This window comes from Ips typographus, linkage group LG4, assembly GCF_016097725.1.
Source record: "Ips typographus isolate SLU linkage group LG4, UJ_Ityp_2.0, whole genome shotgun sequence".
NCBI classification, from domain to species: Eukaryota; Metazoa; Arthropoda; class Insecta; order Coleoptera; family Curculionidae; genus Ips; species Ips typographus.
Genome location: NC_138425.1, coordinates 8,797,436 through 8,813,540, shown reverse-complemented (window position 1 = coordinate 8,813,540; position 16,105 = coordinate 8,797,436). Strand labels below are relative to the sequence as shown.

At 33.9% G+C, this 16,105-nt stretch overlaps 4 protein-coding genes across 11 annotated transcripts; 2 read left to right on the top strand and 2 right to left on the bottom strand.

Moving 5' to 3' along the window:
- Positions 1-468: 468 nt before the first annotated feature.
- Positions 469-7,273, top strand: Miro (mitochondrial Rho GTPase). 8 transcript variants are annotated; one of them, XM_081977891.1, is made up of 13 exons: positions 469-769; positions 1,789-2,090; positions 2,144-2,252; positions 2,311-2,463; positions 2,518-2,846; positions 2,930-3,123; positions 3,294-3,428; positions 3,489-3,619; positions 3,672-3,887; positions 3,941-4,137; positions 4,211-4,249; positions 4,463-4,534; positions 6,819-7,273. In XM_081977891.1, exons 2-13 carry the CDS (start codon positions 1,798-1,800, stop codon positions 6,940-6,942), a joined length of 1,992 nt encoding a protein of 663 aa, XP_081834017.1. In that variant the 5' UTR covers positions 469-769; positions 1,789-1,797; the 3' UTR covers positions 6,943-7,273. The 8 variants fall into 8 exon arrangements, with proteins under 8 accessions (XP_081834017.1, XP_081834015.1, XP_081834021.1 ...); XM_081977889.1 differs by having other exon boundaries at positions 6,810-7,273; XM_081977895.1 differs by lacking the exon at positions 4,463-4,534.
- Positions 7,274-7,317: 44 nt separating this feature from the next.
- On the bottom strand, positions 7,318-8,678 carry Tfb4 (transcription factor B4). The gene is made up of 6 exons (XM_081977911.1): positions 8,353-8,678; positions 8,072-8,294; positions 7,799-8,014; positions 7,614-7,749; positions 7,525-7,561; positions 7,318-7,467 (listed from the first exon to the last, which is right to left on the bottom strand). The coding sequence occupies exons 1-6, from the start codon at positions 8,577-8,579 to the stop codon at positions 7,404-7,406; spliced, it is 903 nt and encodes a 300-aa protein (XP_081834037.1). The 5' UTR covers positions 8,580-8,678; the 3' UTR covers positions 7,318-7,403.
- A 120-nt stretch (positions 8,679-8,798) lies between these two features.
- On the top strand, positions 8,799-15,171 carry Git (ARF GTPase-activating protein GIT1). The gene is made up of 13 exons (XM_081977888.1): positions 8,799-8,986; positions 9,047-9,180; positions 9,237-9,346; positions 9,404-9,593; positions 9,655-9,785; positions 10,591-10,765; positions 10,836-10,908; positions 11,329-11,511; positions 11,566-11,681; positions 11,739-11,993; positions 12,051-12,206; positions 12,261-12,470; positions 14,264-15,171. The coding sequence occupies exons 1-13, from the start codon at positions 8,827-8,829 to the stop codon at positions 14,459-14,461; spliced, it is 2,091 nt and encodes a 696-aa protein (XP_081834014.1). The 5' UTR covers positions 8,799-8,826; the 3' UTR covers positions 14,462-15,171.
- Positions 14,943-15,955, bottom strand: LOC145728004 (dynein axonemal light chain 4). The gene is made up of 3 exons (XM_081977913.1): positions 15,551-15,955; positions 15,417-15,500; positions 14,943-15,358 (listed from the first exon to the last, which is right to left on the bottom strand). Exons 1-3 carry the CDS (start codon positions 15,620-15,622, stop codon positions 15,197-15,199), a joined length of 318 nt encoding a protein of 105 aa, XP_081834039.1. The 5' UTR covers positions 15,623-15,955; the 3' UTR covers positions 14,943-15,196.
- Positions 15,956-16,105: the final 150 nt, after the last annotated feature.

Sequence of the window (16,105 nt, the reverse complement as noted above, 5' to 3'; positions counted from 1 at the left end):
TTGTCTCTAACTAAATTTAGCAATGAAGTGGCAATCGATCGCAATAGCCATTCTACAAACTAATGTTGTACTCATACATATCAATCAATTATTGACTGAATTTAGTATTGAACTGGTGCCAATTATCCAACAAATTTCAGCGCCGCTGACACAAATTTGTAAATTCTAAAATAAACCGCGCCTCCGGCAAATCTACCGTCGACGTTTATGACCCAATGAACTTATTTTTAGCCCAATTTATTTATCCAAGTAATTAATACAGTGCGGGAGATCTTTAAAAGCCAAATAAGCAAAAGGTCCATGCTCGCGTAATTTGAATCAAAACACTTTGCGGGAGAGCCCGCGTCCGACGTCTTCGTGTATCTCTCCTCTTTTTTTACCATATATTACAAAGAAGAACAACCTTTGTTCCAAATACGTCACGTTCGTAATGTTACGTTGCGCTCTGTTACTAGACACGTCAGTGCAACAAGGATAACAACTAATCGTAGGTGGCGTCGGCTCCAAACTGACTTGGATCGTTTTGGCAAACCGCAATTTGTCACATGTCACACGTGACGCAAAGGAAAAAATCAGCTGTCGCGAAAAAAGACTAAACTCAAAATCGGTCCAAAAAGAAAATGAGAATTTAATGGAAAATAAACAGTAACAATTTGAATTACCTTATCAGTTCAACATAGTAGTGAAGGCAATAGAAAGTCGAGCAGTTTCGTGGTTTTGTGTAAATTTGTGATGTCCTGATCTTCCATAATAATTTTGCAACACTAAGGTGGGTACTTTTCATTAAATACACTTTAATATCCAATTTTTATGTAATTTGTTCTACAAACAATGCTGTAACAGTTTGATAGAAGTACAAAAATGTATTTCAGCTTATATCAATATTGTGATTTATTTTATTAAATAGTTAAAAGCTCATTTAATTTTTATATTGATTTTTAGTTCAGTTTTGTTTTTTATTCAAATTTTATTACTCTCTGTACCACTGGTCTTATGCTCGGTCTTATGTTCAAATTATGGCAAAAATCAAAATCATTTAAGTATTATTGTCTTTGCCTCAGTGATTGCACTGTTTAAACATTTAGTTTTAAATGAAAATTATGCAAGAGAGACACTGTAGTTTTCTAGTTCCTGATAGTCCCTTATTATTAGAGTCCCTATATGATCATTATTCATTAGTCTTTGCAGCAAAAAAATAATATGTATTTGCAATGGCACAAAATACCACTGTAGGAAAGGGAGTATTTATTTATTAATTTAACTAACTTTACTTGTACTGATGGACATAACCAAGAAAAAAGCTTTGTATTTTTTAGATACACCATTTGTAAATGTATACAGTGAACTCAATAAGCAGTTTTCTGTATATACAATTTCAAATAATTCTTGAGTGTGGCCAAGTGTTAAATTAGTGGTTTATTCAGGTGGTTAAGCTTGCCTTATGTATAGAATTTTTGTAATTATTTATTTATCTGTCAGGTTGTTCATCTCCATTAATCAAATTCAATCTGGAGAAGTACAGTAAAAAGTATAAACATACTCAAAACAGAAATAATAAGGAACTTTGATAGGTTAACACTCATTTTCAAATCATTATCAAATTTATTTAAGTTTAACAGAATAAACAATATTAAAGATTTTTCAAAATTTTACAGATATTATCTAACCAACACCCAAAAAAAGTCTGGTGTACTAATCAATATTTTATCATCAGAGATAATTAAATTAATAATTCCTTCATACATCCCATAAATATTACTTGTAAAACCATACATTTCTGAATTTCAGTGTTACAATATGGTAATAAAAACCCACTTAAAGCGTACAGTGCGCATATTATTAGTGGGGGACAGGGGTGTTGGCAAAACCTCCCTTATTCTCTCTTTGGTAAGTGAGGAATTTCCAGAAAATGTACCGCCTAAAGCTGAGGAAATTACCATACCTGCTGATGTCACACCAGAACAAGTTCCTACCAACATTGTGGATTATTCCATGGCAGAGCAAACTGATGCTGATTTGAATGAACAAATTAAAAGAGCCAGTGTTGTGTGTATTGTGTATGCTGTTGATGATGATGAGTCAATTGAAAGGTATCTGGATGCTAATGATTATGATCTTTTTTTTTCTAATGGGTTTGGTTTAGAATATCTTCATATTGGATGCCATTAATCAGACAGAATCACCCTGATTCTCAATGCCCGGTTGTGCTTGTAGGAAACAAAATTGATTTAGTTGAATATTCAACTATTGATGTAAGTCCCTGATCAACCGGCTAGTTAGTTGCTTATTCTTGATGGGTCAATTTTGTAGGGAATATATGAGGTTATGGAAGAGTTTGCTGAAATTGAAACTTGTATTGAATGTTCAGCAAAAACCCTAAAAAACATCTCTGAAATGTTTTACTACGCCCAGAAGGCTGTGCTGCATCCAACTTCTCCTATATATTCAGTAGAAAAAGCTGATGTAAGTTTTAATATCAATTTAAAGCACACTGCAATCATATTATGACAATTTCAGTTAACTGAGGCATGTAAAAAGGCCTTGATAAGAATATTCAAAATTTGCGATTTGGACTGTGATGGATTGCTGAACGACATTGAACTGAACAACTTCCAATCCCGGTGTTTTAACGCACCTCTCCAGCCCCAAGTCCTTGATGATGTCAAGGCCGTTTTACGAAAAAACTTGGACGACGGAGTGTGCCAAAATAGCGTCACCTTAAAAGGATTTCTGTATTTGCACAGTTTATTTATACAACGCGGAAGAAACGAAACCACTTGGACCGTTTTGAGAAAATTCGGCTACAATGACAACTTGAACATGTCTAAAGACTATTTATATCCAAGGTAAGTGTTATTTCAGTTTTTTTGTTGTTGCTTGCCACCCAAAGCACAGGAATTTAGTGGTAAGTTAATCATTTTGTTGACAGCATAAAAGTGCCTTCAGGCTGTACTACAGAACTATCCTACCGCGGACAACAATTTTTAACGCACATTTTCGAAAGATATGACAAGGATAGAGACAAAGCTTTATCACCTGCTGAGTATGAAGAACTGTTTTCTACTTGTGCCACACCGGCGTGGCCGCCTGATGTTACTGCCATGGTACAAACTAATGAAAAAGGTTAGTCTTTCAGTTGTGTCTCTGTTTTGGAAAATTTTAATTTTTGTATTATAAACCATGGAAGTTGCTGAATTTTAGCCTGAGTTAATTGATTTTTTATTGATGCAGGCTGCTTTAGAACCTAAGTTATCTTACTTTTTGATTGAAAACTTTGTATTTGTTTTAACTAGGGTGGATTACTTACCAAGGCTATATGTGCCAGTGGGCTTTGATGGCTTTAGTAGATCTACCTAGAGTATTTGAGTACTTGGCCTACTTGGGTTACAACATATACGAAAATGAAAGCCAACTGAGTGCTATAACAGGTAATTTGAGTGCTAAATAAAAAACGTTTTACTGATTTTGAGTGGGTGACAATTTTCTAGTAACACGAGAAAAGAAACTGGACTTGGCAAAGAAGCAATCAAGTCGAAATGTGTATCAATGTCACGTGATCGGACCGTCAGGATCGGGAAAGTCGACGTTTTGTCGCAGTTTTATTAAAAACGCCATAGACGTATGTCAGTTTGGTTAAAGTGGTGCGTTTTTTGCGAGTTTCTGTTTTCTAGGCAAAAACTATCGAAGCAGACAAAACAGGCACCCCGAACTGTACAGTGAACACCGTCCAAGTTTATGGACAAGAGAAAATTATGGTCTTGCGCGATATAAACATACGAAGCGTGTCCGATCCGTTACTGCCCAGTGAAGTGCAGTGTGACGTTGCCTGTTTGGTGTATGACATAAACAACCCTAAAAGCTTTGAATATATTGCGCGTATTTATATCGTAAGTTGTGCCTTTTGTCAAGTGATTCATATTAATTTTGGTTGGGTTTTTAGAAATATTTCGCCGACAGTAAAATTCCAGTTTTAATTGTGGCTTGCAAAGATGACTTGGACGAGGTGAGGCAAGAATATTTGCTACAACCAGCGACTTTCTGTCAAAAATACAAAATACTACCTCCGCAAAGGTTTAGCGTTAAAGGACATTTTAGGAAGGACGTTTTTGTTAAATTGGCCACCATGGCAGCTTTCCCGTAAGTCTTTTAAACTTGTTACACATTTCAACTTATTGAAACTCAATCGAAGTTAATTAAATTGTTTTCTTAGTCGGTTTCAAGCTGCTTGGATACTCTTTTATAAACGAAGGTTTGTTGTCCTTTCTAGTAGTTAGTGTCAATAGCTTGTGGTTTTTGGAATCCATTTTGTCACTGTGATGGATTTTAATAAACATTTGACTCATAGATGTGATGAATATTTGCGATGTTATTTTTAATTGGACGACACACAGCTTCAAAATTTCATCAATTTTCGCGCCGACTCTCACAAGCTTGACTATTTACTTTGTATTTTTCATTACAGCCCGTTACGGCGCATGGTTCATATGTTGCTATTACGACCCCAACCTTCTGAGTGGTTGTACGAATTTTGCAGGTTCATATAAATGTTTTTATTTGTTTTGGATTGCCTGTTACATTTTCTGTTTTATGACTTTGAGCGTTATGACAGTTTTTTCGTTACTAACATGCCAAGCCTTGACAAAATTTGCTGTGTTACTAACATTCAAATTAAACATCCAACTAATCGAAGTACACACTTGAAATAATCTACTTTCCAATAAGATTTTTATTTTTGTGGAATTTTTTTGTATCAGTTTTTAAGAACTACCACAAAAATAAAATCCTACTTGAAAACGTATTTCTGCAAGTGTAATAATCATTATAAACAATAAGCAAGCTTTTTATTGTCGTAGAGAGTAAATAAAGTTTTTAATTTTAGTTATTAATTTGTGCTTTCATTATAAAATGATGCCACTCATGTTTTGCAGCCAAAATCGCCTTCGTATTTTCAACAGAAAAAACTTTCACTATACAGGGTTCCCGTTTTCCGACCCTTACCATGGGGAACTCGGTTATTTGAAGAAGATTACAAGAAAGTTTAAATTGGGGCAAATTTGAGCAATTAGGATTAAAATGCCGCTTTAAAAATTTAAAAATTCTTGGTACTTCCGGAGATATCCGAAATTTTGGAAATTAGTCTTTATTAGTTACTAATTTATTTCATAAGATAACTGAAAAGAAAACCAAACTTTACTATTGTCACTTTTCCTCCTCTACAGCGTGATAATATCAAATTCCAGTTCCGACGTTTCGGTTTTTAGTTACCATCATCAACTTTCATTTTTTTTATCGGCGCCATAATGAATTTTTACATTTTTGAAATGGGCTATTTTTTCTGATTACGGTGATGTGGCATATGATATGGTTCAAATTAGCAGTATATTGAAAATAACGAAAATTATGTTTTAATTATGGGTATCTTGAAAATAACAGCTTAATAACAGTCACTTGACACTTCTTCACGTGACATCATTGAGATTTTCAAACCAATGAGTATGTGAAACTGTTAAATGACGTCATGGAATCCTTTCTAACTTTCTAATCAATTGTTGATTGATGTTATTTTATAGCACTATTTTGGGTTTTTCCTGATGATAAGGTATCTAAAAATAAATGAAATTTGACTGTGTCATATTTTGTATTTTTATAACGTAGGATTATCATTGACAGATAGGATTAACATGACAAAAGGTCTCAGTTTTTGACAGTTGCTCACATGATAATTATTTTGCAAATCGTGTCATTTGATCGATCGATAGATTTTGGAGATGATATTCGTGATTTTTACAAAATTACAAGATTGAACCAAAGAATAGCTATTTAACAAGAAGAGACAGTTGAAAAGAGAAAGCAAATTAGACAGAGATAGACTTTTCCTACCACACACAAAGAACCACCCTACAAAGTTAAGAGATAATCGACTGATATCCGCTTTGATCGTTAATTATCAGGAGTTTCATTGGTTGGTCATTCATGTTGTTAAAGAACGTTGCCATATCTCAGACCACATCAAATATTTATTTTAAAACATCAGTTTGAAGTAAATAATAGTTAATAAGAATTGATATCTTCCAATGATTAAGAAAAGAACTTAAAACACTGACTCAAAAAAAGTAAATAATGATTATAAGAAATTAGTTATTTGATCCTGAAAATTGGATGCAAATTTTATTTCAAAATGAAATAAGCTAAGAGACAACCGGCAACATTTTGCCTACCCAAGGCAAACCGAGGTCAGCCAAAAACATCACCCAAACATCAAAGGAATTATGCCGGCTGTCTCTTCTTGTTAAATAACTATTCTTTGACTGAACCATAACATATCCATTCCTCCATTAAAATATGCAAAAATTCAATATGAGGCCCATAAGAAAAATGAAAGTTGATAACTAAAAAACAAAACGTCGAATATCAAAAAAGATACTGCCTGGTTGTAGAGGAATAGTGTTTTTTGTTTTCAGTTATCTTATCAAATAAATTAGGAAAATTTCGTTTTTTTTCGGATATTTCCGAAAGTACTAAGAATTTTTAGCAGTATTTTAATCGACTTCTAACTGCTAATTTTTGCCCCAATTTAAACTTCCTTGTATCTCTTCAAATAACCGAGATCCCCATGGTGAGGTTTGTAAACCGGACACCTTTTATAACCAAGAAAATACTTATGTTGCATGTTTCCTCGCTTGTTCAAACATAAATAAACTCAATACTTCTGAATGTAGCACTGCTATACGTTTTGCATGATTAGTCGTAAAAATTAACCCAGTCACACACTAAACAATTCAAATTGTTTTTTTTTTTCTCTACGATAGAAATTTCAGAGAATTTGGAGTAATCACAAACGACCCGACAGTGTGGTGGAAAGCGGGCCTTAGCATTGCAGCGGTAACGGCGCTCGGACTTATAGTGGCCAAAGTTTTAAACACCAGCGACAAAGTGAGATAAAAGATTTGTAACCAATCAATTTTAGTTTTGCAGATAATATACATATTGTAATATACATAAAAAAACTGTCCGACCAAGTGTTGATTTTCTAGTTTTACTGTGTTGCTTTTGTCGGCTGTTTTCGTTCTCTACTGGAGTTGGTAGGTAGATTGTAAGGTTTTTATAGAAAATCAAAATTGTATAGAAGTAGGAAGAGCGATTGTATATTGATAAAAATACGTTGATTCACGTACTGAATTTATGTAGTGGTTCTTTACTAGAATTTTACCCAAATATAACCAGCAAAAGCAACGACTGTATGAAGTGATTTTAATAAAGATAATACTAATAAGTCTTATTTTTGACATCTTGTAAGACCTTTCAAAAAAAAAACTGTTTAGATGCTTAATAGATATAATTTTTTATTAAAAAACATAGTTGAATACTGTATTGCTTTAAACAGCTAATTTATAAAACTACAACTATAACTTCATCTTCTTCTTCTTTGGTTTGACTGCCAGTGGCCCAGGAATTTTAAAAACAGTACTAAAAAAAAAACATAAATTTTATTACGTAATCAAAAGTTTTTGTTTTAGTACTTACTGGCATGTAGTACATATGGGACTGAACTTACAAAAAACTAAAAAACACAGTAGTAAGTTTAAATTACTGACAATAGTATAGTGACTTACTTGACAGGCATACAGAACATACATAACCAATGTCTATAAGTTCCCTGTGACAGAAGCATGCTGCTCTATAATCAACCTTAACAGGAGGAGGGAGAACCAGTTTCTCCCTTATGGGTGGTTCAGGCAGAAACACCCACTTTGGAACAATTTAATAGTAAGAAAAAAAAAACAAAAAGCAAGCTTACCAATAAAAATTGCAACAGTGCAGAAATTTGAGGTACTTTTAAGTATAGTCCATTAGTAATATCACAACCTTGTTGCAGTAAACTTAAATGTTGGTCAAGAGCACACACATCCAGAACAACATTCTGTTTTTGGGCAGTGAAAAATACATTCATGTAGTTCATATACTGGGAGGCTGAATCTCCACTACCTGACACAACTAGTATCCTTGCATTCAGCTTTTAAATTAATTTACTCAGTAATAATTTGGTTAAGGAATATTTTAGTAAGCAAACCTTAACTCCTGTTGGTTTTGTGCGTTGTACCCGCGCTATATAACACAAAGCCATTGCTATAGCCCCTGCTATCAAGGACTCTGTGGCAACAGCTGAATTTTCAGTTGACAATAATTGAGCAAGGTTTTGTTTTACAGTTTTCTCCACTTGTAAAAACACTTCATATTGACCATCAACCTGTCTTACATCCAGAGGTTTCTTGGGGCCGGGATATACAAACTGACTACAGAACAACTATAAGATATTTCTGTTGAAATTTCAAGTAAAATCACTGCACATACCTTGATTTTGAATGGCAGGCCATGAAGGCCAGTTTATTTTGAGCTTTTTGCATTAAATGTGAGTTGGCAAACGCAATTACAGAATCTATAATACTTGTAAGCTGATTTGGTTTGTCTCTCAATAGTTTTTGAGTTGGGTTGGTGTCTAATATTATCACTAAAAGGCTGGTATCGTCAGTCGATTGTACCTCCTGTTCTTTTTCCGGTGGAAGCTCAATATTATTCATGACTTAACTGTTCACTTTTATTTCTTTTAAATTAAAAATATAAACAAAACATAAATTTCAAATACCTTTCTGTGAGGTTATGATGCATTTATTTTTTTTTATTCCGTCAAAATGGTGTCAATACTGTCAATTTTGACAGACACTCAATTTTCGACCAATCAGATTACAAAAAAATTGACAGTGAGGGTGATGGTGACATGACTGACATGTGAACTTGAAGACTAGACAGACACAGGAAGACAGGTGCATGATTAAAAATGGCATAATTTGTTTTGAGAACCAATTTTATTATTATTTTGTTGATATTTTTGTTGTTTTTCATTTAAAATTTGCTAGACATTCGTGTAAAATGTCGAGAGCTAAATCCAAACAAAATATGGAAGTGTGCGGAGATTGTGGAGCCCCTGGTAAGCAAGCTGTTGTAATCCTAGTCATTTGTTCTTATTTTATGGCTATTTTTTAACTAGATGCTACATGGGCGTCAGTTAATAAAGGCATATTGTTATGCACTCAATGTTGCAGCATTCACCGCAGCTTGGGCAGGCATATCAGCCAAGTTAAGTCACTACTGAAAAGTACATGGAATGCTAACCAGCTCAATGTAAGTTTAAATTAATATGACTCATTAAATGTTTAAATTAAATGATAACACTGTAGATGGTGTGTATGTTAAATAACAATGGGGCCAACAATATTTGGGAACATGTTCTGCTTGAAAATGGGTCCAAACTGATGAAAAAGAAACCAAGTCCTAAAGATCCTTTAAGGCAAGACTTTTCCTTTTTTCTAGTCCTATTAAAGTAAAATCATTTCATTAATTTTAGTGTCAAACAAGAATACATTAAGGCCAAACACCAGCAGTGTTTATATGCTTTCAGAGAAAACTATGAGGATGGTCTGCTCAGTGTTGAAAATGAACTGGGTAAACAGCTTCATGCCAGTGTTAGGACCCCAAATTTAGAAATGTCATTTAGATTACTGGCTTTGGGTGCTGATCCAAATTATTTTCATGATGTATGACTGGTACATTGCTTTATATTATCCTTTAAGTGTACAGTTTTGAGTAACTTTTCAGGAAAAGGGATCTACACCTTTACATGTGGCAGTTAAGTCTGATCAAAAGTTACAAGTTGAGTTGCTTTTGGTTTATGGGGCTGATCCAACTTGTCCTGATAATCAAGGGAGAACTCCATTAGATTATGCCAGGTACTTATTTATAAATATTATTTTGAAAATGTATTTATTTCAAGTAGATATACATTTATGAACAATTTAGTGTAGTGGGTAATATTGCTATTTTTTTGTTCCAAACTGTATTTCCAGTAAAATTAGGTAATCCAAATTGGTTTAAAAAAGCACTATCTTTCTGACTCTGACATTGTATCTATTCATTTCTGTAGTGGAACTTAATGTTCAAATTGTCTAAAACAGCAAACTTTTTGAATAAGCAACTTAAAGCAGAAAATATTTTCCTTCATTGTATTGTCCTGAAGATTGTTGTGAGCCCCTTAGCAACAAAGAAAATAATAGAAAGAGTCACCAATTAATTATAAAAACGGCCACAAAATGATTACAGGAGCAACATTTATGATTTTAGAAAATAAGGAGTCAGATAGCTTTCTGACCTCTTCTTGGCCTTTTTTCAGAATTTCTGCTACTTAATGATGGTGAAACTTAAAAAACACTAAGTTTTAAAAACCTTTTTCTCAAATTAACTTCAAAGTAATCTTGAAAAATAGATTTATTTTATTAGACATGTTAGAAGGATGTGCCACTTTTTGTTTGGTTTTGAATTGGCTTTGTTTTGATACTTTTTTTACATTATTTAAAGGCTAAAGTAATAATTCACTCACAAAATTTTATTTGCAGAAAGCATTCAAGCTTCTATCTACTGCTTTAGAAACAATCTTAATTTAAACACAATTTATAGGATGTTGTATGTTTCAAAGTCTATTTGTTGTTCACTTGCTTGCAAAAGAAGAGTCATTCTATTTCTATGAAACTATTGTAGACAATCCAACAATAAAGAACTGATGGGCCGATTAATAGAGAGTCAGTATGAGGTGACAGATACTTTCAGTTATTATTTATCACTTCGAAAACCAGACCATTCCACTGGCGTGCATTTTTTGATTCCACGGACCGGTTTCAAGTCAAATCCCGCCTCTTTGGCGAAACTGAAAAAGGTTTGTTAAACGGCAATTACAATTTTCACTTACTCTGTTGCTCATCGATAATTTATTTCACTTTATATAGCTTTCAAACTGCGTTTTTGAAGAACTAGTAATGGATGTTTACGACGAGGTGGATAGGCGAGAGACTGAAAGTAGTAAGTAATGATTTATTCATTTAAAATTTTATTTCGTCATTTTATGGGACTTATTGGTTTTTGATTGCTTTTCTGTTCAATATTTTTGCCTGAGGGTCTATTGGTTCAGGTAATAAATTTTAATATAATCCTCTCTGTCTAACGCATTTTGTTTCCGGTCTGTCATCTTTTCAAGGAGGTCGGTAAGTATTTACGACGCGTAACTCATTCATTTACCTGCGTTTGTTTAGAGTTGGTGGGTTAGCCGGTTTTAATAAATTTCATAAAAATGAAAACTTTGAAAAGAATAGGCGGTGCGTATAATTGTTTTTAAGTGGAATTAATTAAGGTAGCAATATGTTAATTGTTGTGTTAATCAGGCGTGATTCACTTGTGGTTTTTAAGACTTGTAGGGTTATCTAATGGAAAAGTAATTTCTAGTTTGGCTGAGTTGTGCGGACACTACGGATCTCAACGACGTACCATTTTTACCAGTGGATAATACTCTTTCTACTACTCGAAATCAAGGCAGGCAAAAACTAGCTAGGTTTTCTACGCCGGAGCTTAAAAGTTTGGTGTACGACATCTTGGTTGATACTCAAAGACGACAAAACGCTAATAAAGGTACACATTAAAACTGCTAAATGATATAAAACTGTCACTTTCTTCTAATTGCAGCAAGTACAATTCAGCTACGTGAAGCTTCACAAGTGGAGGAAGATAGTGATGATCCTCTATACGACTCAGTTGCTGAAGATGAGGACTATGCAGTCCCCGAATGTAAAGATGAAGAGGTATTAATGTATTGTTTAAAAATACTGTAATGTTTAATTTGTTTTTGTGATTTTTAGGTCATGCCAACTAGTAATCTAGATAGTATTATATCGACGGACAGTATAAATAAGACCAATCAGATTCTGGAGCAGTTAACAAAGCAACTGAAAAACTCGGATAACACCATCACAGATCTGCGCACCGAAGTTACCAAATTGAGGCAGTATGTCAAAGATTTACAAACGGAAAATTCCGAGTTGAAGACGCGTTTATCGCAGAAAAACTTCGTCAACGGAGACAGCGGCTTCGATTCCCTTGAGTACATCGGAGAGGTAATGTAATGTTTGCGTGGTTTATGTAGTGTGTTTGACTTTTTGTGGGGTGTTTAGAATCAAACTGTAGAGTCGATACAAGGAATCTCTAACGGAAAAAACGGTGATGCGTTGGATTTGAAACTAAAACGCCTTAATCAAAGACCCATTAGCATGTACGAAACTAGAGAGGGTTTAAATAAGACGTCTAACTGGCACGCCTTTAAAACTCAAGTAATTTTTGATCTGATTGTTTTGTCCAGTTGGTGATTGTTGAACTTTTTTTAGTTGAAGCAGACTGATAACGTGAGGAATACGTCACCGAGCATGTATTCGTCGCCTCACGAAAGGGAAACGGTTCTGCAATGTACCGAACAAATTACTAGAACTATCCAAAACTTGTGTAAAACTATTCAAGAACCTGAGAAGGAACAGTGTGTGGCTAGCGGTGATAAAGTCAAAGCGGCAATTATTAAACTAGCTGACACATTATCAAAGGTAAGTCATTTGTTTGTACACCTACAGAGTTTGAGATAACGATCCTTGGAAACGGCCAGTGTTGTTTGTACTTTAATGCAACTTTATGGTTTAAATGTACAATTTGTCTCATTTTTTCTGCAAGTGTATTTTGGCTACGTTCTGTCAGCTTTTGTAATTTTTTACAATAAGATTTCTTGAGTTAAGTGCTATTTATGGTTGGATTACAACCTAACCTAACCTAAAAAAGACTTGAACCGTTTTTTAGTGTATTTACTCACCACCAGTCAGTTTGAAAGTTTAAGTTTAGGCTGTACACTACAAAGAAAATCACAGTCTGATCTTCAAAGTGACTGTCGGTTCATACGGCTGTTACTGCGTCTCACATGAGTGTTACGTTTTTGCAAGGTTCCAGATCCTTCGATTCGGTTTCGTCAGTCGAAATAAAAAAGTCACCAAAAAATATTTACATAGATTATAATTTGTTATTCCTGGATGTTAATACATTTTGTCAGTCTCTCTCTCTCTCCGTTTCCTGCAAGCTGTCACTTTTTTTTGTTTCTTTAAAGATAACGGGTCAAAACGTCAAAAAATGTAGCTCAAAACTTCTGCTTTATTTTGTCAAGACCGAATTTTTCTGAGAAAAACACTAATAACTGCGAACACCGGCCTAGAGTACTGTTGTATACAACGAACTTAAATACAAAACTTTAGTATACTCTCTTCCACATATTATGAAGGTATAGTGCGTTTTTTATAAACCCAAACGGTTCTAGAATGGATGTTTTGAGTAGTAACTGTCAGACCTAAAACCTCAGTTATTCTCCTGGTAAATAGTTTTCCCCCAAGAAAAATTTCCCCAAAAAAACCTATTTGTTCGGGGAAAATTCCTTAATCTTGCAGCCCTGCGTGTTTGCGACTAAACTATGACATTATTACTAACAATTGCTTACAGCGGTTCTAAGCGTCTCCTAGAGAGTTAGGGTAGTAACTTTATGTCATCTAACACACCAGGAAAATCTAAAAACAGCACTTACGTTAGAATCACCAGAACTCCATTTTGTTGACAACTGTATTGACTTAATTGAAAACATAAAAATATCTAACGTCCTGTAAATCAAATAGAAAAATTGATCTAACCGAACTGATCTAATGTAAAACTGTAAAATAAATGACGTATACATTGAAAATCGGTTGTGAGTTTGATAGATAAAAAATTTGGATAATGGACACTTGATGGATACAATCAAGTGATTGATCACCAGTGAAGCTCTAGAAACATTAGAAACATGATTCCAGGTTTATAAAGGAAGGAAGTTATCAAGGGAAAAGAACACATAATTTGACAGAAACCTGTTATTGTCAACTAGTTCTGTCACATTCTATCAACGCTTCTCTTGGCAATTCTACTCCCTGCGTTCAAGAATTAGGGCTCTGAGGTTTTTAATTAGTCGGAAAGTTTGTTCTTTAAGTACTCTAGGCACTTTTCTTGCGCGCTGTGATCCGTCTATAAAGATGAAAGAAACTAAAATTTCTTATTCGTTGCGCAATGTCTACACGACTTGTTATATTTTCAGGAATAGGCGTTAGTGGAGTTTTTTAATTGCACATAATTTCTCCAAAATAATACGTTTCATATTTAATACGGAGAAACCTTTCTACAAAACTTCAGTTTTCGTCTCTTTCTTTATAATTACAGTAATTCGTAACATTCTGTAGGCCAAAAATGAACGATTTTCGTGTGTTAGTAAAATTTTCAACTTTTCTTAACTACTGACATTTATCTTACTTAGGTACTTCAATATTTCTTTCAGGAATGTGAGGGTGACAAAATCAAACTAATGCTCGACGTGGTAAACAAACTACACCCGGAATGTTTAAATTTGCAACTTGCTCGCATTAAAAACGACACCAAAGCGGTTGACGTCCATTTTAGCAGTATCAGAGACATCGCTTTCAACCTTGCCAAGCTGACCAAGGAGATCGTGACCAAGTATTCTTCAAATCAATGACCGCGTATTTGTTTTGTACATTATTTTTATTTGGCAGGTTGTTACTTGTTACTGCTAGTGCCAAGTTATGTTTTAACCATTTTTTTTGTTCGTTTTTAAACAAAGAAAATACCGTGCGTTTGTTTCACTCCAGTTTACATTAACAGAGTAAAAAACATTCCTTTTTCGTCCGCCATAGTTGTTAGGTTAGACACTTGATTTGCAATAGACAATTTCTAAATTTGGGGTTACTACTACTTAAGTAGAACTACTTCTACTGATTTGTGCAAATATTGACTTTGTATATATTATTATAGTCGAGTAGCTTTAAATTTTTTCGTTATTTTTTATGGATTGTTTTTTGTTTGTATGTTCTAGAATGTTGCTACGATCTATTTGGTTACATTTTTGCTTTTTTTTTCGGCGTTCTAGAACATCTGTGAGACTGCTTACTTAGTTTTTTAGTAGTAAACATTATTAATACGACTACCACAACACTCAGTTGAGTTAACAAGTTTTATGATATCATTTTACCACAATAATAATTATTATTTAAGTTAATTTTTAATTCTTGAGTCCCATTTTTTTAGAGTAAAGCCGTATATGTATTACAGAATATAAAAAATAGATAATCCATCACTAATTAGTAAGTTGACTGAGTTTACATTTTACGTAATATGTTTTATATAATTATTATGCTATACTGAAAATATACGATATTGTTTAAAGTTTGTGGGATTTTTCACTACACCGTGATCAGCACTTCCATATAACTATAGCTAAGTTTCCCCCGAAAAACATATAAAGCAAATTGGTGCACTCGTATGAAATTTCGAATCCAAAATCCTCCCCCACTACAACATGAAAAGGGGGTCCCAGTTTTTTATCCATCTCTTCTTTAATCATTTTTGCGGCCGCCTAATTAATTATTCAGACGAATTAGGTGAGTAAATTAAATGAAAAAAACGAAAGCTACCTCGTTGCTTGCCGAAAACTTTTCGCAAGCCGTGACAACCAGATCCATCGTCTCGGCCTTAGTTTCTTCGGGCATATCTGAATGCTGCAAAAGGGGGAATATAAAATCGATATAAACTTTATTCGGTGACTCACCCTAACTAGAGGATACGTATGGACGATTTTTTTTGGTTCTTCTTTTTGTTCCTTTCCGTCCGCATCACCCATTTTTTAAACTGAATTAATTCAAATGGTTTGGGAATTTTAAAATGAAAAGTTGTACGCTCTTTTTGATTTTTTGAGCGCTCGCGCTACGTTTAAACGTCACGTTTAGTCAGTGTCAGTGTCAAACAAAGTGTTGCCAACTGGAAAAAAGTTTATTTTGTCGATAAGCGATTTTCTAGTTTGTCTCTAAGCTTTTGGGGTTAGAAGAATATTCAGTTATTTCTGTTGTAGAGCATTCAGCTTATAAATTTGAAACATCATATTGTTTGAATAGTAAACTTATTGTTCTAAAGCAAGATGAAGTACTAAAATTAATGCAAACTCTCTTTTGAGGACGATTTCTTCTTTTGCGGTTTCTAATAAGATTTCCTAATGAGTAAATAAATGTACCGCAGGATCATCTCTAGCTTCTATTATTTATAATTTTTTGTTTTGCCATTGACCCCAAAATTGAATCACCCTAAGGGATTAACAATAAAACAAATA

Coding starts and splice junctions, on each gene's coding strand:
- LOC145728004 (XM_081977913.1), bottom strand. CDS start 15,622: ATGGGTGATGCGGACGGAAAGGAACAAAAAGAAGAACCAAAAAAAATC. Junction 15,501..15,550: donor ATACGTATCCTCTAGTTAGG/GTGAGTCACCGA, acceptor CCCCTTTTGCAG/CATTCAGATATGCCCGAAGA. Junction 15,359..15,416: donor AGTTTTCGGCAAGCAACGAG/GTAGCTTTCGTT, acceptor ATAATTAATTAG/GCGGCCGCAAAAATGATTAA.
- Miro (XM_081977889.1), top strand. CDS start 1,798: ATGGTAATAAAAACCCACTTAAAGCGTACAGTGCGCATATTATTAGTG. Junction 2,253..2,310: donor TTGAATATTCAACTATTGAT/GTAAGTCCCTGA, acceptor TCAATTTTGTAG/GGAATATATGAGGTTATGGA. Junction 2,464..2,517: donor ATTCAGTAGAAAAAGCTGAT/GTAAGTTTTAAT, acceptor TGACAATTTCAG/TTAACTGAGGCATGTAAAAA.
- Git (XM_081977888.1), top strand. CDS start 8,827: ATGATTAAAAATGGCATAATTTGTTTTGAGAACCAATTTTATTATTAT. Junction 9,594..9,654: donor ATCCAAATTATTTTCATGAT/GTATGACTGGTA, acceptor GTAACTTTTCAG/GAAAAGGGATCTACACCTTT. Junction 9,786..10,590: donor ACTCCATTAGATTATGCCAG/GTACTTATTTAT, acceptor AAACTATTGTAG/ACAATCCAACAATAAAGAAC.
- Tfb4 (XM_081977911.1), bottom strand. CDS start 8,579: ATGAATAATATTGAGCTTCCACCGGAAAAAGAACAGGAGGTACAATCG. Junction 8,015..8,071: donor CAAAACCAACAGGAGTTAAG/GTTTGCTTACTA, acceptor TTAATTTAAAAG/CTGAATGCAAGGATACTAGT. Junction 7,750..7,798: donor CACTGTTGCAATTTTTATTG/GTAAGCTTGCTT, acceptor ATTGTTCCAAAG/TGGGTGTTTCTGCCTGAACC.